Source organism: Didymosphaeria variabile, assembly GCF_027946475.1.
Source record: "Didymosphaeria variabile strain IMI 356815 chromosome Unknown scaffold_2, whole genome shotgun sequence".
Lineage (NCBI taxonomy): Eukaryota > Fungi > Ascomycota > Dothideomycetes > Pleosporales > Didymosphaeriaceae > Didymosphaeria > Didymosphaeria variabile.
Genome location: NW_026611621.1, coordinates 4,188,172 through 4,211,084, shown reverse-complemented (window position 1 = coordinate 4,211,084; position 22,913 = coordinate 4,188,172). Strand labels below are relative to the sequence as shown.

General features: G+C 53.6%; 6 protein-coding genes across 6 annotated transcripts; 4 read left to right on the top strand and 2 right to left on the bottom strand.

Moving 5' to 3' along the window:
• Positions 1-210: 210 nt before the first annotated feature.
• On the top strand, positions 211-3,867 carry N0V89_003102 (uncharacterized protein; the record flags this gene model as incomplete). Its single annotated transcript, XM_056211904.1, has 9 exons — positions 211-285; positions 387-537; positions 593-693; positions 743-1,044; positions 1,100-1,317; positions 1,442-1,731; positions 2,268-3,084; positions 3,143-3,270; positions 3,739-3,867. 9 exons carry the CDS (start codon positions 211-213, stop codon positions 3,865-3,867), a joined length of 2,211 nt encoding a protein of 736 aa, XP_056075377.1.
• Positions 3,868-4,655: 788 nt separating this feature from the next.
• On the top strand, positions 4,656-8,114 carry N0V89_003101 (uncharacterized protein; the record flags this gene model as incomplete). Its single annotated transcript, XM_056211903.1, has 3 exons — positions 4,656-4,907; positions 4,973-7,211; positions 7,258-8,114. The coding sequence occupies 3 exons, from the start codon at positions 4,656-4,658 to the stop codon at positions 8,112-8,114; spliced, it is 3,348 nt and encodes a 1,115-aa protein (XP_056075376.1).
• A 368-nt stretch (positions 8,115-8,482) lies between these two features.
• On the top strand, positions 8,483-9,518 carry N0V89_003100 (uncharacterized protein; the record flags this gene model as incomplete). Its single annotated transcript, XM_056211902.1, has 2 exons — positions 8,483-8,694; positions 8,756-9,518. The coding sequence occupies 2 exons, from the start codon at positions 8,483-8,485 to the stop codon at positions 9,516-9,518; spliced, it is 975 nt and encodes a 324-aa protein (XP_056075375.1).
• A 3,622-nt stretch (positions 9,519-13,140) lies between these two features.
• On the top strand, positions 13,141-14,694 carry N0V89_003099 (uncharacterized protein; the record flags this gene model as incomplete). The annotated part of the gene is made up of 1 exon (XM_056211901.1): positions 13,141-14,694. One exon carries the CDS (start codon positions 13,141-13,143, stop codon positions 14,692-14,694), a length of 1,554 nt encoding a protein of 517 aa, XP_056075374.1.
• Positions 14,695-16,408: 1,714 nt separating this feature from the next.
• Positions 16,409-18,260, bottom strand: N0V89_003098 (uncharacterized protein; the record flags this gene model as incomplete). The annotated part of the gene is made up of 3 exons (XM_056211900.1): positions 16,409-17,224; positions 17,467-17,917; positions 17,968-18,260. The coding sequence occupies 3 exons, from the start codon at positions 18,258-18,260 to the stop codon at positions 16,409-16,411; spliced, it is 1,560 nt and encodes a 519-aa protein (XP_056075373.1).
• A 2,194-nt stretch (positions 18,261-20,454) lies between these two features.
• Positions 20,455-22,885, bottom strand: N0V89_003097 (uncharacterized protein; the record flags this gene model as incomplete). Its single annotated transcript, XM_056211899.1, has 3 exons — positions 20,455-22,284; positions 22,330-22,694; positions 22,744-22,885. The coding sequence occupies 3 exons, from the start codon at positions 22,883-22,885 to the stop codon at positions 20,455-20,457; spliced, it is 2,337 nt and encodes a 778-aa protein (XP_056075372.1).
• Positions 22,886-22,913: the final 28 nt, after the last annotated feature.

Below are 22,913 nucleotides of genomic sequence, written 5' to 3'. Positions count from 1 at the left end.
GCATACAGTACACCCTTGGGCGCACCGATCCATGCAGCTAGGCCACTGCTGCAGTGAGCCATTGTCACTTTGTCGAACCCGTTCGCCCGCGAGGACAGCGACACTGCTGTCGTCCCCAGTGCGCTGAACGGTGCTCGTCGCTAGGGCGACGGCCCCAAACAAACTCTCCCACAGCATCATCCATCGCCACAAGTCACCCAACGCGCCGCCATGGCAGCTACAACCGCAGAGCTCGCACGAGAGCTCTCTACAATCATCACTTCACCCTATCCGGTATCGCTAGCCGTGAGTGCGCCCACGATAATGCATCTGCACGATGTGCACATGACCCACAGACCGCTCCCAAATGATTACGTTTAATAGCAACGCTGACTTCCGAGACGTAGAAATTGGCCGAAATCTGCACAAAGTCTGACGCACTCACCGTCCGTGCCTGCATCCGACAGCATCCCCCGTGTGCTATCGCCAAGCTCGCCTCGAGTCTCTACGACGCCCTTCCGGTGTGGCAGTGCTGCGTGATTATCTTCCGGTGTCTTTGTACGTCCGATGCTTCTCCAATCTTACCCTTCTGCCAGCTGACTCCTTTACGCAGCCCAGTCACTTGAGTTCAAGAACGAACTCCTCTCCCGTAACCCCGGTCTATTAGATGCAGTGCTCACCAAGGCGAATACATCACAGCAAGATTTCGACCAAGTAAGCACCACACTTTGTTCTGACGCCGATCAGGCTGATCACTCCCAAGTATCATGGGCTCTGCATCCAGCTCCTGGCAGATCCGTTGCCTGAAGGTGTACCGCTGCCCGCAAGCGTTCGGTCGTTCTTCCTGCGAGTGTTTGAGCAGGCATCACGCAAACCGAACGTTCAGAACTTGAAGCCTATCTACTACATGCTCACTGGAGCTTGTCGTGGGTTCCTTGCCCTCCTACCACCTGATGCAAGGAAGCTTTTTGATGAGCAGCTGTGCCATATTCTCAAGGCGAAGGTTGCTTCGGAAAACTTCATGCTATTGTTGTGGTGTTTCGGTGTTGCAATTCTCGCAGAACAGTGAGTAGACCCAAAAGCTCTGGGCAACTTTCGCTAATTGTTCGCGTGCGTCTAGTCCAGAGCTCATCGCCGGTGCACAGGGAGGTCACCAGCGTGACAAGGACACTGTAGCGAACGTAGGACCTACCGTGGAATGGACCACTGCCGCAGGTCGGAAGTTGTTCGAATCTTCAAATGCTTGCAAGAAGACTATTCATCTGGCCTGCTTGAGCGTAATTTGGGCTATCAGAGATGGCTCTAATGTCCCAGATGATGAAGCCTTAGAAGGCATCAGTAAGTTGTTTCTAGCCTCCAAATACGTGTTCAGATATCACGTAGTAGAAACACTTCTCTCTGAGAAGCATTCGAATTATCTTCCCCGTGTATCAATCATGCTAACATCGTACTTCCACCATAGGGATAGCGACCCGCGCCTTGCAACTGGTTGACACAAGACTGTTAGAACAATGGGCTAATGCGGACATGAACGCGATGAACACGGTCTCAAAGCTCTGGGAGAAGATCCAGCGATGTGACATCAAGCCCGCCATCCAGTGCGAGGTTCTGTACTTCTACGCTGTTGTAGCCGGAGCGAGTAAGCTGTCTCCGTCGATGGTAGAATTGTATGAGGCAGCCCTGGTGAACATGAATGGCTGGGGTGCTACAGATGTACAGAAATCGCTGTCATTCTCGCTGCCTTTGTTCGCAGTAAGTGCTAGCGTACAGCTCCACACCATAAGTGCTCACTTTGTCCTAACTATATGCAGAATCGCATGCAGCAAGCTTCGGTGCAATCTCTCCTCTGTCAATTACTGAAAACCAGTTGTTCTCCCACTTCAGTCGAGCAAGTGCAGAATGCCACAGCGCTAGCCAACGAAGTAGCCGCTACGGCTTTACATTGTGAATCATTCCACTCCCACATCATGACGGCATTGTCGAACCCAGAAATACAAGCAGATATCGAGGCGTTCTCCGCTTGCTGTACTCATGCCAACGAAGAAGATCAAGCCAGCTTCTGTCCAGATCATAACAATATGATTCATCGACGATGTGTCTCAGCAACAATATCTATGTTACTCACTATCATTCTCGCTGCTGGGCCGGAGCAGTCTCAACGTATACCGTCCCCACTAGGAATTGCTTTGGTTGAGAAGCAACGTCAGCTGTCAATGCCTGCGAAGCGTTGCACGCATATCTCAGGATCTCGCACTTCTTTCCCCTCTGTTTCTCTTTTCGAGCAACAGTGTACACCTATCTCTGGCCTTCCTCTGCAAGACTGGCGAGGTCGCCTCAAAAATGAATTAGAGAACCAGGCTTCCTACCAACGGGACTCGCTCATTCGAGCAGTTGGGCAGATCTGCCATGATCTGGAGAGCCGATGCGACACGATTGAAGGCCCGCTCCGGGTGGAACGGGAAAGAACAACAGCACTCGAGGACGAGCTTTCGCGATCCCACGCATGTGTAGAGTCTCTTGAACAGAAACGGGTCGACGACAGTCTGTTTCTCGGAACCCTCGAAGCGGAGAAGAGTCGGCTGGAAAGAGATAACGAGGATCTTCATGCTCGGCTTGAAAGCTTGCGGATGGAGCTGGAGAAGTCGAATTCGCAGGCGGACACTGCGCTTCATGAAGCCGCGGAGGCTTACCATTGCGGAGAGATGCGTCTGAGGTCCGTCATCCTCCAACATGAGGAGAATATCGGGAACCATGTGAAGGAGCAAGAAACTTTGCGCGAGAAGGCCGCTTCACTCGAGGATGAGCTTGGTAAGCAGGAGGCGGAAAGGCACGAGCTCGCTGATCAGTACAATGATCTTCAGACTCGTTTCGAGAAAGGACAAGACGCTTTGGAGAATCAAATGCAGACGAATGTCCGGCTGGAGGATCGTTGCAACGACCTCCAAGATCGCCTACTTGAAGCCGAGCGCAAATTGAATGAAGGAAAGCAATCTACTCTCCACAAAGAGGAGGAAATGGCTCGAATTGGGAGAGAAGCTGCTGCTCTGGAAAGTGATCTGCAACAGACAAGAGCCGACTTGGCGACGACCACCGGAAGACTAGACGGTAAGTATCTTCCTCCATTGGTTGTTAGGCATCACAATGACCTTTCATGTGCATTCAGATCTACAAGTTCGCCACCATGAACTCGCCCAGTCTTCTACCAAAGCTCTGCAAGAGGTTGAGGCACAATGTGAAAGCGATCTTGAGGCCGCAGCTTCGAAAGCTGCTGAAGAGTACCATCTTCTACATGTAAGTGACGCTGCCCACCATGAGTTTCTTCCTGGCCAGCGATCTTACGGATTGACGACCCGTTCGGGATTCGTTGTCTGGCGGTCTTGTGATGTCTATCTTCGGCCAATGCAGGCCTCCAAATGTGGCATGTATTGCTGTAGTAGCTATTTGAGGCACTCTCACCACTCTTACCAATTTTTGAGAGTAAAACTGACATCGCCGTCCTACGTTGTAGGAAGCTTACGAGGGCATCCGACGAGACTTCGAGCGAGCTCAAGCGTCCATTCCACCACTTCGCATTCAAATCCGGGAGCTTGAACAGGAATGTCTCACGAAAGACAATGAGCTCGAAGGTTTGAGAGCCTGGCAGAAAAGGGTATTTACCTCGATGGGATTGGCCCCGCCTGAACCGGCACCAGCGCACGCGAACCAGGGCATTACCGACACGGCGATGGACCACTTAACGGATGCTTCGTACTCGTCAAGCTCTCAAGTCTTGCGGGACGGCTCAACGCCAAAACGATCGAAACCGCGGCCTTCGGTCAAGGACCTTTCGACGCGAACGTCACACCCCATCCCTTCTACGATATCAAAGACCTTGTCAAAGAGGCCTAAAACGCAACGTTCCGCTCTGCGACCGATATCCCCAAACCGGAGACACACCACCGTGGGCGTCTCGGTATCCGAGCGGAAGTGTGATGAAGAGGGCAGACAAAGTCTACCCTTGAGAAAGCGGCGGGTTAGCTCGCAAGGAGGGCAAGAAGCAGACTTCGAAATGGCCTTTGCGACAAGTACACCATTCACCCCTGGAAAATTTGCTGCCGGAACTGGGACGTGGCCTCAAGAGAATGGTTCGACTACGGTGCTGTGAGAAAGTCTACCGCATGATCAAACATAAACACAAACTTGGATTGCGCCTCGTCCTATGGGGAGTTCTTGATACCATATCAATTTCGAATATCGATTCTTTATCATGAGGTCATAATCTCTTACTATAGATGTTTACGTTTCGCCCGCCGTAAGTCGCTCTGGCAACGTTTGAATTTCAATCACATTGTCAGGCGTGTCCTCCCGCCTATTGCTTTCATGCGCGCATCCGGCCGGTGCGCTCACCTGTTCTCATAGCTCCTTTCTTACTCTACTTCACCTGCGCATTCCGTTTCTGCGGGGTACCCAAGTGCCTGGGTGCAGTTGCTCTTTCCCGATCAGTAACACGAAGCAAACAAACGCTTGTACGCTACTGGGCAAACGCACTCATGAGCCGATAACTTTGGCCGGCTTGCTGACTTTTCTTCCTGCTCTTTGACAATACACAAAATTCCGCAGCACGCACGATGCGTCGAAACCCACAAGCCGGTTTCGCGGCACCACCGCCATCCCCACCCCGTGGACAAGCGGCGAACATGTCCACCATCTTTGCCAATTCAATTGACTTTGGGATCGCGATATCTGAACGGACGATGCAGATCATGCAAACCGTCGACGCCGTCCGGAATGTGAGAGTCACGCTGAAAGCAGGGGAGTTTAAGGAGATCGAAGTCCAGGTCCCTTTGATAATGGACGGGAAGCGCGAGAACGTGAAGTTCGCACTGCCGTTGTCTCTCATTGAGACTATATACAAGGTGGAAGACTCTTTACTTATACCGTTCAAATCAGTAAGTGTCCCACTGGTGTGGAGCAACAACCAAAGTCGCCTGCGCATGCTGACGCGCTACCACAGGCTCCGAAGTTTTGGATGCAGAAAGGTCAGAGTCAAGGTCAAGGTCAAGGCCAGTATCAAGGTATCTGGTGTCGGCAAACCGATATCGTGGACCGGAAAACTCGGGAAGTGCTGGGAACAACTCCGGTAATGAATCGCAAGGAAACCCCCATAATTGACATCGGTCATTGGACGACCTACCGGATTACCTTCATCGCCGCTACGTTCATGGATCCGAGATATAAGCGACTAAAGACCGCTCTCGCGGACCATGGTATTCATATCACTAGCGTCCAAGACTATAGCATACTTCAAGGCACAGCTCCAGCCATCTGGTCGCTGTTGGAAGACGAGATCTCTGGGACTCATCCACACCTCCAGGGTTCTGGTTTACAAGGGTCTGCATTCCACGAGCTTGTCACCGGTCAAGTCAACCTCTCTTTCGATGTTCGCTACCACTTGGAAGTCTGTGTGTCGAATGGACTACTCCAGGAGCACACAATCACCCGTGCGTTTCTGGAGCGTCTTGCGGCAATGAGCCCGGTGGAAGCCACCCACATGCTCGATAAGGTCGTGAAAGACAAACAGGAATGCTTTGACCCTATGCTGATCTTCGGCAAGCCTCGCAAGCCAGCCCGTTTGACGAAGCTTCCCAGCTACTGCATCCTTTCGCGATCGGCGAACATCACGCCGACATCGATCCACGTTGGTCAGCTCGCAATCGAAACATCTAATCGAATCATCCGGAAACACCTTGCGGACGCCGATCGCTTCATTCGAGTGAGATTCACCGACGAGAAGACGGAAGGTGAGCTGTTCGCTCAAGATAATGGCTCATCGGATGCAATCTTCGATCGAATCACCAGAGCCATGACCAACGGTATCGTGGTTGCCGGACGCTATTATGAATTTCTTGCATTTGGAAACTCCCAATTCAGAGAGCGTGGTGCCTATTTCTATGCACCTACACCGTCAAAATCCGCCGATGATATCCGCCGGTCGATGGGAGAGTTCGACCATATCAGGATAGCAGCGAAGTATGGAGCCCGGCTCGGACAATGCTTCTCGACCACACGTGCAATCAGGAGCGTCAATGTCAAGATCGAGGAGATCGAAGATGTCAAGCGGAACGAATATTGTTTCACAGACGGAGTTGGAAAGATATCGACCTTTTTAGCCCAAATGGCCGCGAAAGAGCTAGGCCTACCACACGCTTTCCATGATCCTCCATCGTTGTACCAGTTTCGCTTGGCTGGGTGCAAGGGTGTACTAGCTCTGGACCCCAGCATCACAGGGCACGTTGTTCATATCCGCCCAAGCCAGTACAAGTTCGAGGCACAAAATGGGGGCTTGGAGGTTATTCGAGCTTCTGCACTCTCGGTCGCGACCTTCAACCGACAATTGATCATCATCCTCTCAACGCTTGGTGTTCCAGATGCCGTATTCATTGAAAAGCAACAGGAAATGGTCAATGATCTCGAGCGAGCGACCAAGGAAGAAGATGTTGCGATTCAAAAGCTCCAACGGAACATCGATTTGAATCAAACAACACTCACTATGGCTGGAATGGTCATCGATGGCTTCATGCGGAGCCAAGAACCTTTCATGATGTCGCTACTGCAGCTGTGGCGCGCGTACCATATCAAATACCTCAAGGAACGGGCACGTATCATGATTGAGGAGGGCGCATACGTGCTGGGTTGTGTTGATGAGACAGCTATCCTGCGAGGCCACTACAACAATCCGCAATGTCGAATTGGCGCTACCAGGGAGGAAAAGCTAGCTACCCTACCTGAAATTTTTCTGCAGATTACAGACACGGTAGAAGACGCCAAAACGGACAGAAAAGGCCATTATAAGATCATCTCGGGAATATGTGTGCTAGCACGCAATCCGTCACTGCACGCTGGCGATGTTCGTGTAGTGCGAGCGGTTGACGTATCAGCGCTGCATCATTTGAAGAACGTTGTTGTTCTCCCCCAGACTGGAGATCGCGACGTTGCAAACATGTGCTCCGGTGGCGATCTTGATGGCGATGATTATATTGTGCTCTGGGACAATGACTTTCTGCCAGATATCATCAATGAGCCTCCCATGGATTTTACAGCAGAGAAGCCAACCGAGTCCAAGGAATCAATCACCGTCAAAGACATTACTGACTTCTTTGTCACCCATATCAAGAATGACTCACTCGGTCGGATCGCGACCGCCCATCTAGCCCAGGCGGACTTCAGTGACAAAGGCGTTAAAGATCCCAAATGTGAGTTTCCTTTGGGGTTCATGGCATTACCTAACCACTTCTCTAGGCCTTGAGCTGGCGAAGCTTCATTCACAGGCGGTGGACTACTCCAAGAGTGGAATTCCAGCGAGAATGAACCCCGAACTCCAACCACGCAAGAAGCCACATTTCCAGAGGAAGAAACATCAAGCGGAACACAAGTTCTACAAGTCGAAGAAGATCCTTGGGAAGCTGTTCGATCAGGTACAGCTGGTTGACTTCGTACCTCAATTTGAGAATAGGTTTGAACTGGGTATCCTGAATTTTTGCGTACCCGACCAAGGCACACTTGCAAAAGCGAAGGATATCAAGTACGAGTACGACTCTGAGCTGAGAAGATTGATGGCAAAGCATGCCATTCGTACGGAGTTCGAGGCGTGGTCTGTCTTCGTCCTGTCACACAATCTGGAGGCCCGCGACTATACCTTTGCTGAGGAATTCGGACGAACCATAGCATTGCTCAAGTCACGGCACCAAGAGCTGTGTTATGAAGCGGCAGGCGTAGCGGGCAGGCATGAGTTTGAGAAGCTAGCACCATTCGTCACGGCCATGTACACTGTGACCGCTAATGAAATGGAAGCTGCTATCAAGGAAGCTCGAGAGTTGGGCCGCTCGATGACACCTGAAGACATGCCGTTGATGTCTTTCCCGTGGCTATTCGTCAACGAGCTCGGCAAGATCAAAACTGTTAATAAGGTTGGTCGACGGGAGCTTGCTGTTCCCCAGCAGCATCAATTTGCGAAGAAGCATAAAGCTCTTAATGTACCGGAGAAGGGTCTAGGCGATATCGTGACGCCACAAGGTATCACGCACTTTGGCGAGATCTTGAAGCTTGACTTCCGTCAAGGTATGTATGCTACGTCGAGTGTGAAGCGGACGAAGTGATTTTTGCATGTGAGCGTATGTAATGCTAACCACGTCCACAGGCGACTAGGGTACCAAGGACATTGCCTTCTCGTCGGCTTAGTGTTGGGAGCATCTAGCACGGAGAAGCGGTTTATGTCTGCTGGCATGGTCAAAATACATCAAAATGGCATGAGAGTGTATTATCCATTTTCCAGCACAAGTCGGAGGACACTAGTTAAGGAACAGATCGAAAGCTGCAAAAGTTTCACAAACTCTTCGAGATGCCAAGCATGGTGATGGACCGGTTGATGTAACTGACTGTACAAAGATTCCAGTGTGAGGGGCTTATCGATAAGCACGTGCTCTGTCAATCCGCCGCCCAGCTTCCTCTCAGTAATTCCTTCGGCATGCCGCCAAACTCTCGCATACCGCCACTGCTGCAACCGTTTGTGCGCACGCCGAAGAACGACTCGCTCTTGCTTCTCACGAGCACACTCGATGCCTCAGCCAACTGGCTCCTAACCCGCTTTCTGTGCGATGCGCTGGGCTCCGGCGCAAAAGACGACGATAATGGCGGGCCCAAGAACGTCGTGCTGGTGAGCTGGATGCGTGACTATGAGTTCTGGAGGCAAGAAGCGCGTAAAGCAACTGGGTTAGACTTGGGTGGTCTGCGCGCGCAGGGGAAGATTGGCCTTTGTGGATGGCTTGTCAGAGCTCTTTCTCCCCATCGAGCACGACGATGGGGTAGCCCAGCAGCGGCCACAGAATCTGCCAACAACACCGACAGGAATGCCGGCTACGAGAGGGCCTCAGACTCTTCCTGTCCGCGGGCCGCCAGGAAGGACCGCACCTACGACTGCGCAAGCCTCGCCACGAACGCCAACGACCCCACCAGGCCTCTTTACGCTCTCTTCTACCTCGCTCGACCACATAAACGACACTATATCTACGGCGATCGCGTCCCTACGCCCCTCGACCGCCGCCACGAAGACTCTTGTCATCCTCGACAACCCAGACATACTCCTCGCCACCGATCCCAACCTCACCCCCTCCAAACAAACCTCCTTGTTCCTTTCACTACACACGCAGAAATCCGTCTCACACGTCCTTGTACACCTCCAATCCGACCTAGCCCTCCTCGCAACGCCAGAGAAGCCCTCGCCGCTGCAGATCGCGCAGCAAAATCTCGTCGTCAAGACGGCGCATATGAGTACGAAGGTGCTGGGCGTGAGGTTGTTGGATACGGGTGTTGCGAGAGATGTCAGCGGAGTGCTGAGGGTTACGGTTAATAGGGATTCATGGGCGGACATTGCGACGGTGAGGGATCAGGAGGACGGAGGTGCGGTGCAAGCGCCGGAGGAGAAGGGAATAGAGGTGCTGTATAAGGTGAATGGGGATGGGAGCGTGAAGGTTTTTGAGAGGGGCACTGGGGGTACTGCGTAAGAGAACAGTATCTTGGGCGCAGGTGGGCATGACGGAGCTTCGCGCGTGAGAGTCGCATCGTGGTGTGGAACGAATCGTTAGCAGGAAAGACTGAGCTAAGGTAGACTCAAGGAACGTGAGATGAACGCAGCAAGTGTTCAATACAATCAAAATTTGCACCAATTACAAAGATCAACGCATGCGGGTGGTACCTGACCACGACGCCGAGAATTCAATGACTAAGACTCCCGATGAATGCATCCTTGTATGCTGCGATGGTATCCAATGCAGGAACAAACTCCAAAAACGCACGATTACGCCATCCCCGTTCCAGGACCCCTACTCTATAAGCTTGTAACGAAAACAACAACACGTGCATCCAACCCCCTTCCTAACATCACCTCCTCCGTCTCTGCCTCGCACTCGCACTCGCACTCGCTTCTGCATGCCGCCCCTCACCATGCGTTTGCGAACTGACACAGCTCCAGTCAAAGGGAATACTCGACGCGGGAATCTGCACACCCTGATATCGTCTCAGACGTGGAGGCGGTGGAGGCGACGGCTGTGCGAAGGCTTCTTGTCTAAGGTGTTCCAGAGCGGTGTTTGTGGCGGCGAGGACTGCAAAGCGGCGATCCAAGACGGGGTCGCGCGGTGCGCCTGTGTTTGCGCGGGCGGAATGGTGTTGATGCTGGTGGGAAGGATGAGGAGCAAGTCGTCGGGAGTACGCTGGTGGGGGCTGGGGTTCGGAGGAGGGTTTGGTAATGTTGGTGTTGGCGCGTAGAGCGGCTGCTGCGCGGTGACGAGTGCTCTCCAGTCTGCGTTTGACTTCTCCGTTTCGAAGAGTTTGGAGTGGAATGGGAAGAAACGTGGTCGTCACATCGGGTGTTGGAGCTGCGCTGGCGTTTGGCTCCTCGACCTTTCAGCGTTGATTGTGAGGTGTGTTTTGCGTGGCGATGTCTCTTGCTCTTGTCATGCGAGGATCTATCAGGGCGCGGGTTCAGCAGCATCTCCTCTGAAGAATTGCTGCTCGTTGAGCCCGTAGGTCGGTACCACATAGCTATGCTTGTTAGTCGTTGCTCTCGATGAGAGACATTGGTTTATTGGCATACGCGGTACATTTACGGCTAAAGTAGGTCTATGCCTTGCCCCGCTGTTCTGTGTATACGATGGGCGCGTACGGCGATCTACGGTGGGAGGAGCTCTAGGTACTCTTCTGTTCATCTCTTTCGAGCGCCTGGTGTCGGGTCGCTCTGCTGCCTCTGCGACAACTGGTATCCTTTGATAGTGACGTGGATGATCGCGCTGTTCGTTCCATCTCTTCTCGTTTGACTCAGAGTGGGAAGTTTTGCGCTTCTTCTTGGGAGCTGCGAACAAGGCTCCAAAGCACATTTCGAACGACTGGTCGAGTATGCTACGCGCGTTACTCAGAGGTTCGCGAACCCCGCGTATCCCAGATTAACCTACTACTACCACTATATTCGGGTCTTGTATATCCTCTTTCCGAAAAGTAATACGTTGCGCAAGCGCAGTAGGTCACAATCGCAAAGCTGTCAAATCTCGTGTCGCGCAGCGCTTCGTAGGTAGCAGAAAGGTATGCGCCCGAGTTCGGCTTTGAGGAGAGTTGGGTAGGCGCTTCGTGGGATAGAGCAGGAGGGGACCTCAATCACACCAAAGATCCGAGTATAGGTTCTAAGCAAGGTACCTCACGTGTAGGATGACGGCGAAGGAACGGAAGCGCCATGTGCTCATGTGAAGAAAGACGGCGGCGCCCATGTTGGGCGCACCGCAGCGCGACTGTGGTCGCTCGGCCATGGCAAGCTAGAGCAACGAGGGATTCCAGGAAACACAGCACCTTCGCAATGCGCCGTCCAATAGAACGTAGCCATGTTTGGTGGGTGGGTTGAAGTCGTGATTCGCAGGCATGGATCCATTGGATTGGTGGCTGTCACGGCCATGTGACCTCTGTTCAGTTTGGGCTGACTGTGCGCCCGGATGAAGAGACCTCGAACACGGTCGAATCCTGGTGTGCGCGTCGCCGGGACGGTGCATGCTTTTATATACCTCTCTCGATGCCTCTGCAGCGACGGACAGTACATAAGGTCGTGGCCGTTGGCTACGTGGCACCTCTGCTGCAAGTGCAACTGAGGTTTGCGGGAAGGATGCGAGGGCCATCCCGGGACGGATGGTGGCGCCTGGGTGTGGCAGCTGACCGCTCGGCGTTCCTTCCTTGTCACTTGGCTGCTGCAGGGGCCGACCGTGGCAAGCCACATCTGCAGCGCGACTCGTGGGCACACCATCATCGACAGGGGCCGCCGCACGTGGCACCGCTATCGGACGTCATCACCGTTTTGTCCCGACATCCTTGCCCGAGTCGAAGCGGCGTATGCAGCGTATGCCAGCCGCCTTGGATCGGATGCCCCGATCAGCTGTCAAGCCACGGCGAGAGCTTGGACGTACCTTGCATCCCACACGGACGCCGATCATCTACGCTCGCCTTTACAAGTGCTACACCAGAGTATTGACGCCAAGATTGGCCCCCGTCTGTTTGTCGCAAGCACGACGCTGTTGTACCACAGTAGTGAGCATACTTGAAAGCGTGGTAAACTCCCCCGTGATAGATTGCGAGGCTGCTGTACCAGAAGGGGTGACACTGTTGTACCACAGTAGTGAGAATACTTGGAAGCGTGGTAAATTTCCCCGTGATAGATTGCGAGGCTGCTGCACCAGAAGGGGTAACTCACTCCCGAGGTCTACATATGCTGTGTCACCTGAGGTACAGTCACGGGACTCTGAAATGCCATATACTACACGTAGTCACTGCAGGCGCCACTGCCTCTCGGGCGACGCATCCTAACTTTTTGCCCGCCATGCAGTGTTACTTCGGCTGTATAGGTGAGGTTGCTGGTTCTGGACATCACACCCAGCGCTTCAAACATGCGACGTCCTAAGCTTTGCTTGGATATGAACGAGTCTGTGGGCGAGCTGAAATCGAACCCGCACTTGGAAGATATTGTATGCAGTGTGAAGCTTCCTCAAGGACGTTGAAAGGTGAAGGCCCGGTAAGAATATCGGGAGCGAACAAGACCAACGCAAACACACTCTAGTTGAACATTCAACCAAGAGTCGGGTAGCTTCTACAATATGAAGTCTAAGCTACCTCGTGCCAGATATCGCATTCAATGACAGGGTTGATTTTGATAATCGTATCCGTCGCACGCTGGGAAACAACAGCGGTGAGCTATTACAAGAGTTAGTGCACTCTGAGCAGATGCTAACACCATTGATATTGTACATGTTCAACCGTACATCTGCATCTGCAGCGGGTATACCATTGTATCCAGCACGTTGGGGGCGTCTTTCACCACTCCTTCCACCCGCGTCTCCCTAGCAACGACAATGTTCTCAAACTACCCAGCATTCATTATCACCCCGCCGCTCTTTCCTCGTTGCATTTTGCCTGGTTCTTGAACAGACGGCGCCGAAATTTTCAGCGTCGACTGCTCAAGGCCCGGCATCGCACATCAGGATCCAGAACAGTCCGCTCCTGTTCGGCAATCAAAACAGAAGGATTCGTCATCCTCGTGTCAACCGCGGCGATTACACGTCCTTTTCCAAGGTAGCCTGACGGGAGCCGAATCCCAAGATGCCTGCCCTGAAAACACCTTACCCTCGACTCTCGGCGGCGGCCACACAGGATACGATCGAAGCTGCATTCCTCGCCAGTCCGGATGATGTCGTGAAGTCATACCTACTGAGCGTCACATCTGAGCTTCTCGCCGTTCAATCGTCGACAATCTCACTTGGTGCTCCGTCTACTGACCGCTACAGCCCTTCTCTTCAGACACTCCACGATCGTCTCCGGGCTGGATATGCTTCGCCCTTCCCCGGGCTCGAGAACCGCAACAAAGAGGGCTTCAACCGCGTAGAAAAGGCGTCGCGCAAAGCAACAGTATCCCCGGCGACGGACCGACCATTGGGAGATTTCGAGGACTTGTACTACGCAATCTTGGCAACGGTTAAGGAGATGCACGAGGCCATCATCTTGAGGTTGAACAATGGGTTCAGCGATCCAAATGCCGTGCTCTTTCCCACTTCGCAGTTCACCATACACTTCTTCCAAGAATGGCTAGTTCACCAGTGGACGATCCTGAATGAACCATCTCTCGTCCTTGCTCTTGACGACGCGAGCCGGAAGTCCTTCGTAGAAGATACCTTGTGTCGAGGTCTACGCACTCAGGTGGAAGACGGTGAGATCACGCAGGAACAGGCAGAGGCCGCACGCGCACAACTATACCGGTCGGATGTCTTGGAAGATATGCCCGGCCTAAGCTGGGTTGGCAACGAACATTCTGCAATGATCAACGGTCGATTGAACGAGAAGTACCGTGTGGTATTCCAAGCAAAGAAGGAGGCACGAGAGAAGAAGCAGAGGTGGGCGAAGAAAAAGGACAGAATTCAGAAGACTGCCAAAACGAGTCCTAAGCCAACTGCTCGTCGAGGATCCGGCGAGTACCGCCAACAGCAACATTCGGTAAGCACGTTCTCCATAGGGACGGAGGGACCGACGCCTCGTAGCGAGACAACCCAAGCGGAGCAGGGATGCGGCCCAGCGTGGCAATCCCAGCGAGTCGATCAAACCCGTAGCGGTATGCAATCCTTGTCTCAGGAAGAAGTGCAAGCTTGGCGGCTCTACACCCAACAGCATATGTCTGCCCAACGTGAAGTTCAGCTCGAAGATCACGAACGAGTCGTACGGCGCAAAACGTCCTTGAACCTCGGGCAGCTGGTCAACACGCAACAGCTTACGCACACTACCGCGCAAGCTAGCGCGCAAGCTACCACACCAGCCTTGGATTGCTCGCACCACGAGGTGAACCCGTATACGCCACACGCCCAGCAGAATCAAGCGACACAGCCTCGCTTGCCACGCATGCTGCGAGAGACACATCCTCAGCACGTTAACCAAGATGGACTGAGTTCAACCCAAGAGCATGCCACTCCCGGGGCCAGCCCACGTGGGATGAGGGCGCAGCGAGTGACAGCATACCAAGCTTGGTTGAGGGAATCTGCCAGTGACGGCGCGAGGTGGGTGATGGGTCAGCCCAGCCAGATCCAGCCAGGCATGAGCGATGCCTCACTGCAGGAATTGGAAGGTATGGATGTGAGAATGGACGTGGACGATGGAGATGAATTCTGAGGGGGGAGTATGTCTTGGGCTTGAAGGGACTGCGGGGAAGTGGGAGAGATCAGGTCGCAATCGGAAGGCATTGCGAGATATTGGGAGGGGTTGAAACAGGAAAGGGCAACGCATGAAGTGAAGCGTGAAGTGCATCGGCTGAATCTACGTGCCGTTCCGCGTGGGCAGGTAGTAGTGACTAGTTACTACTTTTAGATAGAGATAATTCCATGGCAGCTGCAACGTGCACATCAGGAACATTGGGTTCTTCACTCAGCTAAACATCCGATGAAACTATTGGGAAGCACGCAGATCAATACATCGACCAGACACCTGTTTCGGGAAAACATATTGCACAGCGAACCCGGTTTTCGGGGTAGCTTGCAACCGTACCCCAATAACCGTTATAATAAAGGGTCCGATATAGAGCCGGGCCATTACTGTGTGATGAATAATGCATGTACGAGGACCGGGGCACCAGAGCTAGGAAGATACTTGTCCCGCTGTCAACCCCCCTGCTTGGAACCGTAGCGCGCACTGTATGGCTCCGGCGCGAAGGATTGCTAGGTGCGCAAGAACCACGCCCGCTTTCTAACGTCTATCTTGATGTATTCCAAATGTAATTTGTTTCAAGCCCTACAATGCTTCCATGGTGGTCTGATGTTACCCTTCCATACCAGGGGACGGATGTGTTGTATGTACATTATCAAGTATTTTTTTCAAATGAGCTAGGTATACCGAGATGAACTATACACGCACTGACCGCACCCAACCATGGTACCACAGACGGTACATGAAACTATGGCCCACCTGTCGGTGTAAAGCACTCCGGGTCACAGACAACACCCTCGTTCTCAAGTATGCTCGGATATCTTGCCCTTCGTGAGATTAGTTGGCAATCAAAGTCGATGCTTTCTGCAAGCTGCACGGATATCTTTCGCAAACAAGGTGGTCGCCGTTCTTCAAGGTGGTGCAAGCACGGATCAGTATAGCCTCTGCAAGCACGGAAGGTCGTTGCGCCCTGTGAGCACGGATACACCTAAGACCATACCTGGATCGGCGTAAGACCACACTTGCATCGGCCACGTGAAGCCGTTCCGAAATACTCCCCTGGTGGCGCATCTTCATTTCACGGGGAAGCGTGTGCGGATAGAGCGTGCGGGAAGTGTTTGCGAAGCACTCATTTGTCTGCACTAGCCCGCTTCTGCCGATCGTCCTGCATGCATGCCCAAAGCCATGATTCAGGGACATAATCTTGAAGCTGAAGCTGAAGCAGAAGCTGTCCATACTAACTCTTCTCGTACATACCACAACTTGACGCCGATAGGCTTTTCTTCGACTATCTACAAGAATCATAGCTCTGAAAATTCAGCGTTCTATGCAAAGCCTTGGCCGTGCTCTACACATGTTGTCGGAAACAGTGTAAGATAAAGAGCACTCGGGGCCGCTACGCCAGATTTACATGCCGGCTAACCCCGTGCACAGGGTGTGGTAGCTGCGATGACCAGCACCCGCTACAGGGGGGAAGACGATCGGCCAGGTCGTGCTACTTAGACTGGCATTGATGTCACGTGAAACATCAAGCGCAGAACTGTGGCGGTAGCACCCTTGAGCCCGTGGCAGTAATGTGACGACGGTCGACCTATGTCGTACCTGTAAGGCGTTGGTTGAAGACGTCTTTCGAACGATAATGGATATTGAGCAGGAAGGAATTTCAGATCCCAAACGCCTGCGTTCAGCCTGCATATCCACCACCGTGCCCTCTCCCGTGACTCATATTTTCCCTGTAGGCTCCTTGGTTATCCAGAGCGCCTTGACCTGGTATGTGACCCGCACTATCAATACTGTCCGGTTTGAAACCCATTGCCGGATCGAAACCTGGTACGTTAAACCTAGGGTCATATGCAGTGGCACTAATTCCAAGCTGGTGGCTTTGTAGTTGCGAATGCTGCGTATGGGCTTGTTGCAACTGAGGCGGCGGATGTCCATGCGCCTGGCTCGGAATTGGCGGACGAGAGTGCATCGTGGGCTCATAAGGACCGGGCGTTCCAGACTGGCTTGGAGGTGCTGATCCCGAGGAGTGGGCACTGTGAGGTGCCGAGGTGTCATACAGAGAAAGATCTTCGACTCTAGAGGAGGGCGCTTGCAGTAGTGGTTGTTGGGAGGTGTTGAATGGAAGCTGGGCACCAGTTTGGGCGGCAAGTTGACGTATCAGCTCTGTCGAAGGGTACGAGGGCGATGCAACTGGTATTCCTGTAAAATCATCGGTCACACTGGATGCAACTGACCCGATGGAGCCCGAAGTGGAGTCCATGGCGGACATGTTCTGAGGTATGTTGAGCGACCGAGGAAGCGGAAGGTTAGGTAGGACCTCGGATACTTTCGCGAGAAGGAGGGGAAGATAGCGGGTTTGGCCGCCACGGAGGGCGGAGAACAAGGTAAGGAAGCGAGAGACGTAGTCGCGCGGCCCCAAAGCGAAAGTGTCCGGCGAGAACGGGATGCAAGCGACTACATCAGTCAAGCAACAAGCTATGTCGAATAATTTCTCGATCTAGTATCATGTCAGTATAGTTAGCTTGTCCATAGAGATCAATGCCAAGATTGACCCTATGCTCGCTGAAGAACCCTGTGCAAGGCAGTGTAAAGGGTCAAAGTCTAGGCCTCGACAAGGACCCTGAAACAAGTAGGCTCAGACGCGATAGGAGGGAACAGAAATCCAACATAGCAAACATTGAGGAGCTAGAAGGAGGGAAACACAGGACGGGTGACGCTGCGAAAAGTTGTTCAACTCACCAAACCCACGCCATGCACTTCCATCGCATGCTGAGAGAACTGATGTGTCATAGAAAGAAGATCGCGCGAGATCTCGATGGGGTACTTGAAGGTGAGCGTATTGTCCGCTGCCACACTGCTGACGAGACCCTGGCTCACGCACAACTGCCATAGCATAGTTCGCAGCCATTGCTGGGTGATGCGTAAATCTGCAGCTTGACTCTCCGTGCAATCGAGATATGCTGGAAGCGCCTCCGTCAATTGATTTTGAAGCTGTGCGATCCATGAGGGGTTGCCGTGCGTCTGGACCTTGTTCCACAGACTGATGAACGTGTCGTCTACTGGCTTGTACAGATTGATAAGGCAACCAAGTCCAGACACGATTGGTCTATCCGAAGGTGATTCGTCCAATGAAGGTGGGTGTATAGTGGGATATAGTGAAATTGGACGGTGTTTGTGAAGCGCATGCGTTCTACGAGCCAGTTAGTCTCCTTGTCGAATTCTCGTAGCTCAGATCAGTACCTTTCCGCGACCAAAAGAAGCCAATACAATACGCGCTTGCGAGATATATCGAGTGGATCGTTCTTGTGGGTTTCTTCTTCGTGCAGACCAAGTAAATGCGCTTGGGTAGTGGCTTCTCTGAGATACGACCAAGCCGTATTGTCCTTGCCCAAACCAAAGTTGGATCCATAGAACAGCCAGGACGTTAAAAGTGACATGTGCGTCGGATTTTCCAGGTATTCAAAGCCTTTCCGGACCCGTACCGCCTCTTCCAGTAGGACGTGCCCAATGCTGACATTGGAAAGTTGTGCCATTTCAGGACGCGGGAGTAAGCTGGGCGAGACTGTCATGTTTGCCTGTATCATAACATATGCGCATAAAGCAACGATCATGCAGTATGCCTCGGAAGAATGCTCGACGCTAATCAATATTTCCTGCGCGCGTTGTTGGTGGAGAATTGGCTGCGAAGGATACACGTTGGCGAAGTAGAAATCGAGGCAGCTCTCCACGAGACCTGGCGGCAACAGACCCGGAGTGCGGGCAAAGGTTGTGGGAAGTGCGCGGCCATCGAAACCCAGCTCATGGGAGAGCCCCGCTGCCAGTTGGGCGTGCCGCTGCGTCTCCCGCAGCTCAGACAAGACTTTGGCACGGCTTCCCTTGGGACCCTTCTTCTGGGGAATAGCATTGTATGTGCAAGCAAGTCCTGCAGAAACGCAGTTCTTGCATGGGTTTGTTCCTTCACCAATGCATTTTACTTTGCGTCGATGGCAGCTGCAGTTAGAGAAATGAGTGGTGTTTGCCGAGTCAGGAATGATGCAAAGACGCACCTATCGCAAGCTCTTTTGACGGGAGCAGACGTAGTAACCGTTGACATTATGGAAAGGTAGGGCAGTGGAAGCTATTCAGCAAGCCTCCCCCGAAGAAACGAGGAGTATCCACGCGAATTGGAAGAGTGCAAAGATTTTTGGGCATGCTGCGCATAAGGTCGGAAGACGTTTTTGCATGCTTTGTGTCATTCTGCTGGAAAGGACGCCCACTCTCAACTGGCTAACCCGTCGACGTAGAGGCTTGGCTCACAGCCGCATTAGGCCTGTACTAGCAGCCCTGCCAGGATGGGGCCGGCTGCAGAAAGAGCCCAATGAAACTGTGTGGAGATATCGCCAGGGGCCCTGATTCACAGATGCCAAAGAAGGTGGACAGGGAAGTCTGCCGGACCCTTAGCCGGACGTGCGGCACACGCCCCCAGGGGCCCGTCGAGGCCGTTGGCTGGCACGCAGCAGCTGCCGTGGAGAATCGAAGGCATCGGGGGGTCGCCGCTACGCAGGAGCAATCTAACAATGGCGATGGCGTCGACGGCGGACGGCCCCAACGCAGCGGATCACTAGCAAACGACCTGAGCACTAACCGACAATCATCCGAGCATCGGTGGAGCTAGTCGCTGCTAGTGATGGCCTGCAGATGAAGAGGGTAGGTGGTGTGGGTTTGGGTCCGATGAGGTAGGTCTGCCGCTGTTCATCGCTCGGAGCTGCGGCGAGTTGAAACGGTCGTCTCCACGAGCCCACGATGCCCGCAGCAGCGACCATGTCACCGCAGCAGACGCTAGCCATGGTCCCCGACCGTCACGACGGTTCCGCTCGCGCATATCGTTGTCGTCATCGCAGGCGGTGCGCGCGCTCAGCTGCTCGGCGGCGAGAATGGGCACTTGGCTGCTCGAGAGGGACATGTGCGGCGCTTGGGAGTCCAGTAGGGGCGAGCGAGCACTGGGTCGGCCATGTCGAAGCCCAAAGGTGGTCGGGTGGTCGAAGGGCCAGCAGCAGTCGGGGCGCAGGTCCGCCGGGCGTTCGAGGCAAATCTGGGGGAAGGAGCTGTTCGGCATGCTGAGGCGCCCTCGTGTTTATAAACTCGACGAAAGGCCCGTCTACGGCCTCTCCGCGCTCGCCGTGAAGCCGATCGTCCGGATATACCATCGCAGATAGGTCATCATGCCTCGGACCAGCAAATGAAGACGTTTCGCGGCGCGAGGGCGGGGCCTTTGTCACTTTCGAGCATCGGTGAGGCCGTCAGTCTACACAAGAAGCGCCAGACGCGCAGGGGAGATAACGTCAAAGGTGGCTATTTCCGCACCATCATGCCTGGATTGATCGAGCCCTGTTACCCACCGCATCATCATGACCCACGAACGAAGCTGCCAAGAGGTAGCTCTCGCCCATCCGTCACACAACCACACTAGCTCGTCCGACACGAGACATAGATGAGCGCATCCAGTGTATAATCCAAGGCATGGTCGCACCGAATATCATGTTGAGAGGCAAATGCATTTCATATACAACATCGACATATATATATGCAACGCAATCGAAACAGTGAGACGTCGTCATCGTCAACCAAACTATTTACCTACATGTACAGCATGAGTTGCCTCCACCTTTTCGAGACCACGACCCGCTCCCACGCGCCTGAAAATGCACAAAACCAGAATATCGTCAAGCTTACCCGTCGTCATGGTCGTTATGAGAACTCAACGCGACTTCCACCCAACCTCGCCTGCTTCGCCTGGGCCCGCTCTGCTCTCCGCCTCCTTCGGTTTGAATCATAAGCGCTAACGTCTGTCTCTGTGCCATACACCTGCGTGCCCGGCGGACTGCTCATAACACTTTCACCCGCTCCTGGGATGGGCGGCGGAGGAGGGAAAGCACCTTGGTGCCCGGCTGTCGTGTGACCTGCCGTCGTTCCCATGGGAGGTGGCCCAGGCGGTGGCGGAGGGATCACCGGCTCAGGCATGGGTATCGGACCGCCAGACTGTTGTGCCATTTCTTGCGCCTGAGCGGCTTCCATTGCTGCCGTACGCCGCCAGCGTTCGTTGTTCTCCAGATTGCTCAACGAGCTCATGCTGCCGTCCCGACGCCTGCGATCCTTTTTCCGCGCTTCACGCTCTGCCGCAGCTTCTTCCTCGTTAAGCCTTCTCAAAGTCACATGTCTTCCATCATTGTGCATCTTCACCTTGACAGACACAGGCGGAGAGTTGACACTGCCGTCACGACTGCCTCGGCGCTGGCTGGCATCTCTTTTATCCGACGAGGCGCCAGCCGCTGCACCAAGAGCTGCGGCGCTTCCAGTATGATGTTTTCGATGCTTGCGGCCGCCTGCTGATGTATATGCTTCGGATCCGGAATCAGAAAGAACACCATGAGGGTCCATCGGGGGAGGGCCTGCTGGCGCTGTTGATAGTCCTGCGACCGTCTCTGTCTGCGTCAAGTGCGTCGTGCTTCTCGGTGGATGCAAATCGTGTCGTGACAAGCCAGGAGTTGTCCCTGAGATGTCACTCTCGGAAAAGATGGTGGACGGCGGTCGGTTTCTTCCGGGTAACCCATCCCCAGTGTACTTTCGTCGTTGGCTGTTTGCCCGAGCTATGCGCTCTTCTTCCATATCTTGATGTTTTACAGCTGCGACATGCTCGTCTTCCTTCTTGTTCCTCCTCTTACTCCACTGGTGCTTAAGGAACCCAGCAAACCCGAGGGCGGCTATTCCATCTCGAAGTCCGTGAGATTCTTTGGGTCTCTCGAGTTCCCCACTGAAGCTGGTCCGGCTGTCAAAAGATTCGATCGAGGCACCGCTTCGAGTGGCCCGATGATTTTGGCGCAAAGGGCTCGCCCCCATAGCGGCGGCTTGAGCAGCTTCTCTTTCTTCTACGCGACGCCAGTGGTCGCGACCTGGCGAAGCCGGGGCTCTTCCTTCTTCAAGCCGACTCAAATCAGTCTGCGTAACCTCAGACTGACCTATAGGCGGCCGGCTGTAGCTGACACTGCTTGTCGTTTCGGACGGTTCAACTTTCTTTTTACCGAAGAGGGATTTGATCGCAAAAATACCGCCCGCTGCCGCACCAGCACCCAATAGTCGGTCTCGCCAGGTGCGTTTATTCCGCCCAACCTCAGTGTATTTTTCGTCCACGCGCGACTCGTCATAATACGAGCTAGCGTGCGAACTGACAACTGTTCTTCTGCCGCTCGGCTTTCTGCGACTACTTCGACTGCGGGAACGGTTTCTTAATGCAGCTAAACCTGCACCTGCGGCCCCAGCTGTTGCTAACCCACCCAGCCCGTGGCCGCGATGGCTTCTGCGGCTGCCGCTCATGGTGGTTTCCGTAATGTAAGTGCCTGTGTCATCAAAGCCCATCTCGGGCTGGTTCAGATATGAGAGAACAAACCATGCACACAGGAGGATGAACGCCCAAACCGCGTAGAGGATGAAGAGCACCTTGGGTGACCCATATAATGTCAGTCCAAGGGCAACTTGTACAATGCCTAGTAGCGCGATCAGTCTCCCCATCCATTGATGAAGCTATAGAGTGTCAGTACACATCTGCCAGGAGATTGACACACTTACCATCAATTTCAGAGGGATCTTATACCGTTCCCTCCCTTTCTCTCGTCTGTGAATCACACATCCTCCGAGTGCTTGTACTAGAATAAGAGTGTATAGGGCGACACCGATTCCGTGGTGAGGATTCGTAAGAGATCGTTTCAGGCCAACTGCTTGGAATCCAAGAATGAAGAGTGCGGTTGACAGGAAGACGGTACCTATCTGCAGCCATATGTGCAAGCGTAGCGCCATGCGCGGGTTCCGGTGATAGAATCGAGCGAGGAAGATAGCTGCAGGGACAACAAAAAGGAACGTAATGACTGCCAGGATGCCATGCGCTTGGATGAGGCCATGGTAGCCATTCATAGTCTTGAAGCGGTTGCCCATGCCTGCGGCACCAGTCAGCATGGTAAGTAGAGCGTGGTTTCCAAAACTCACCATTGTACTGTGTCGTGGCAAGATTCAAGCCTTGCAGGTTCGGAAGCAAAAAGGTGTTTCTCTGCGAATCCCAGGTCCCATCTCCTACATACATGGTGTCGGACGAATAGGCACCGCTCCCAGGTGCGGATAGACCAGACATCTTGCCAGAGCCGAGCCCGGCCGTCCGA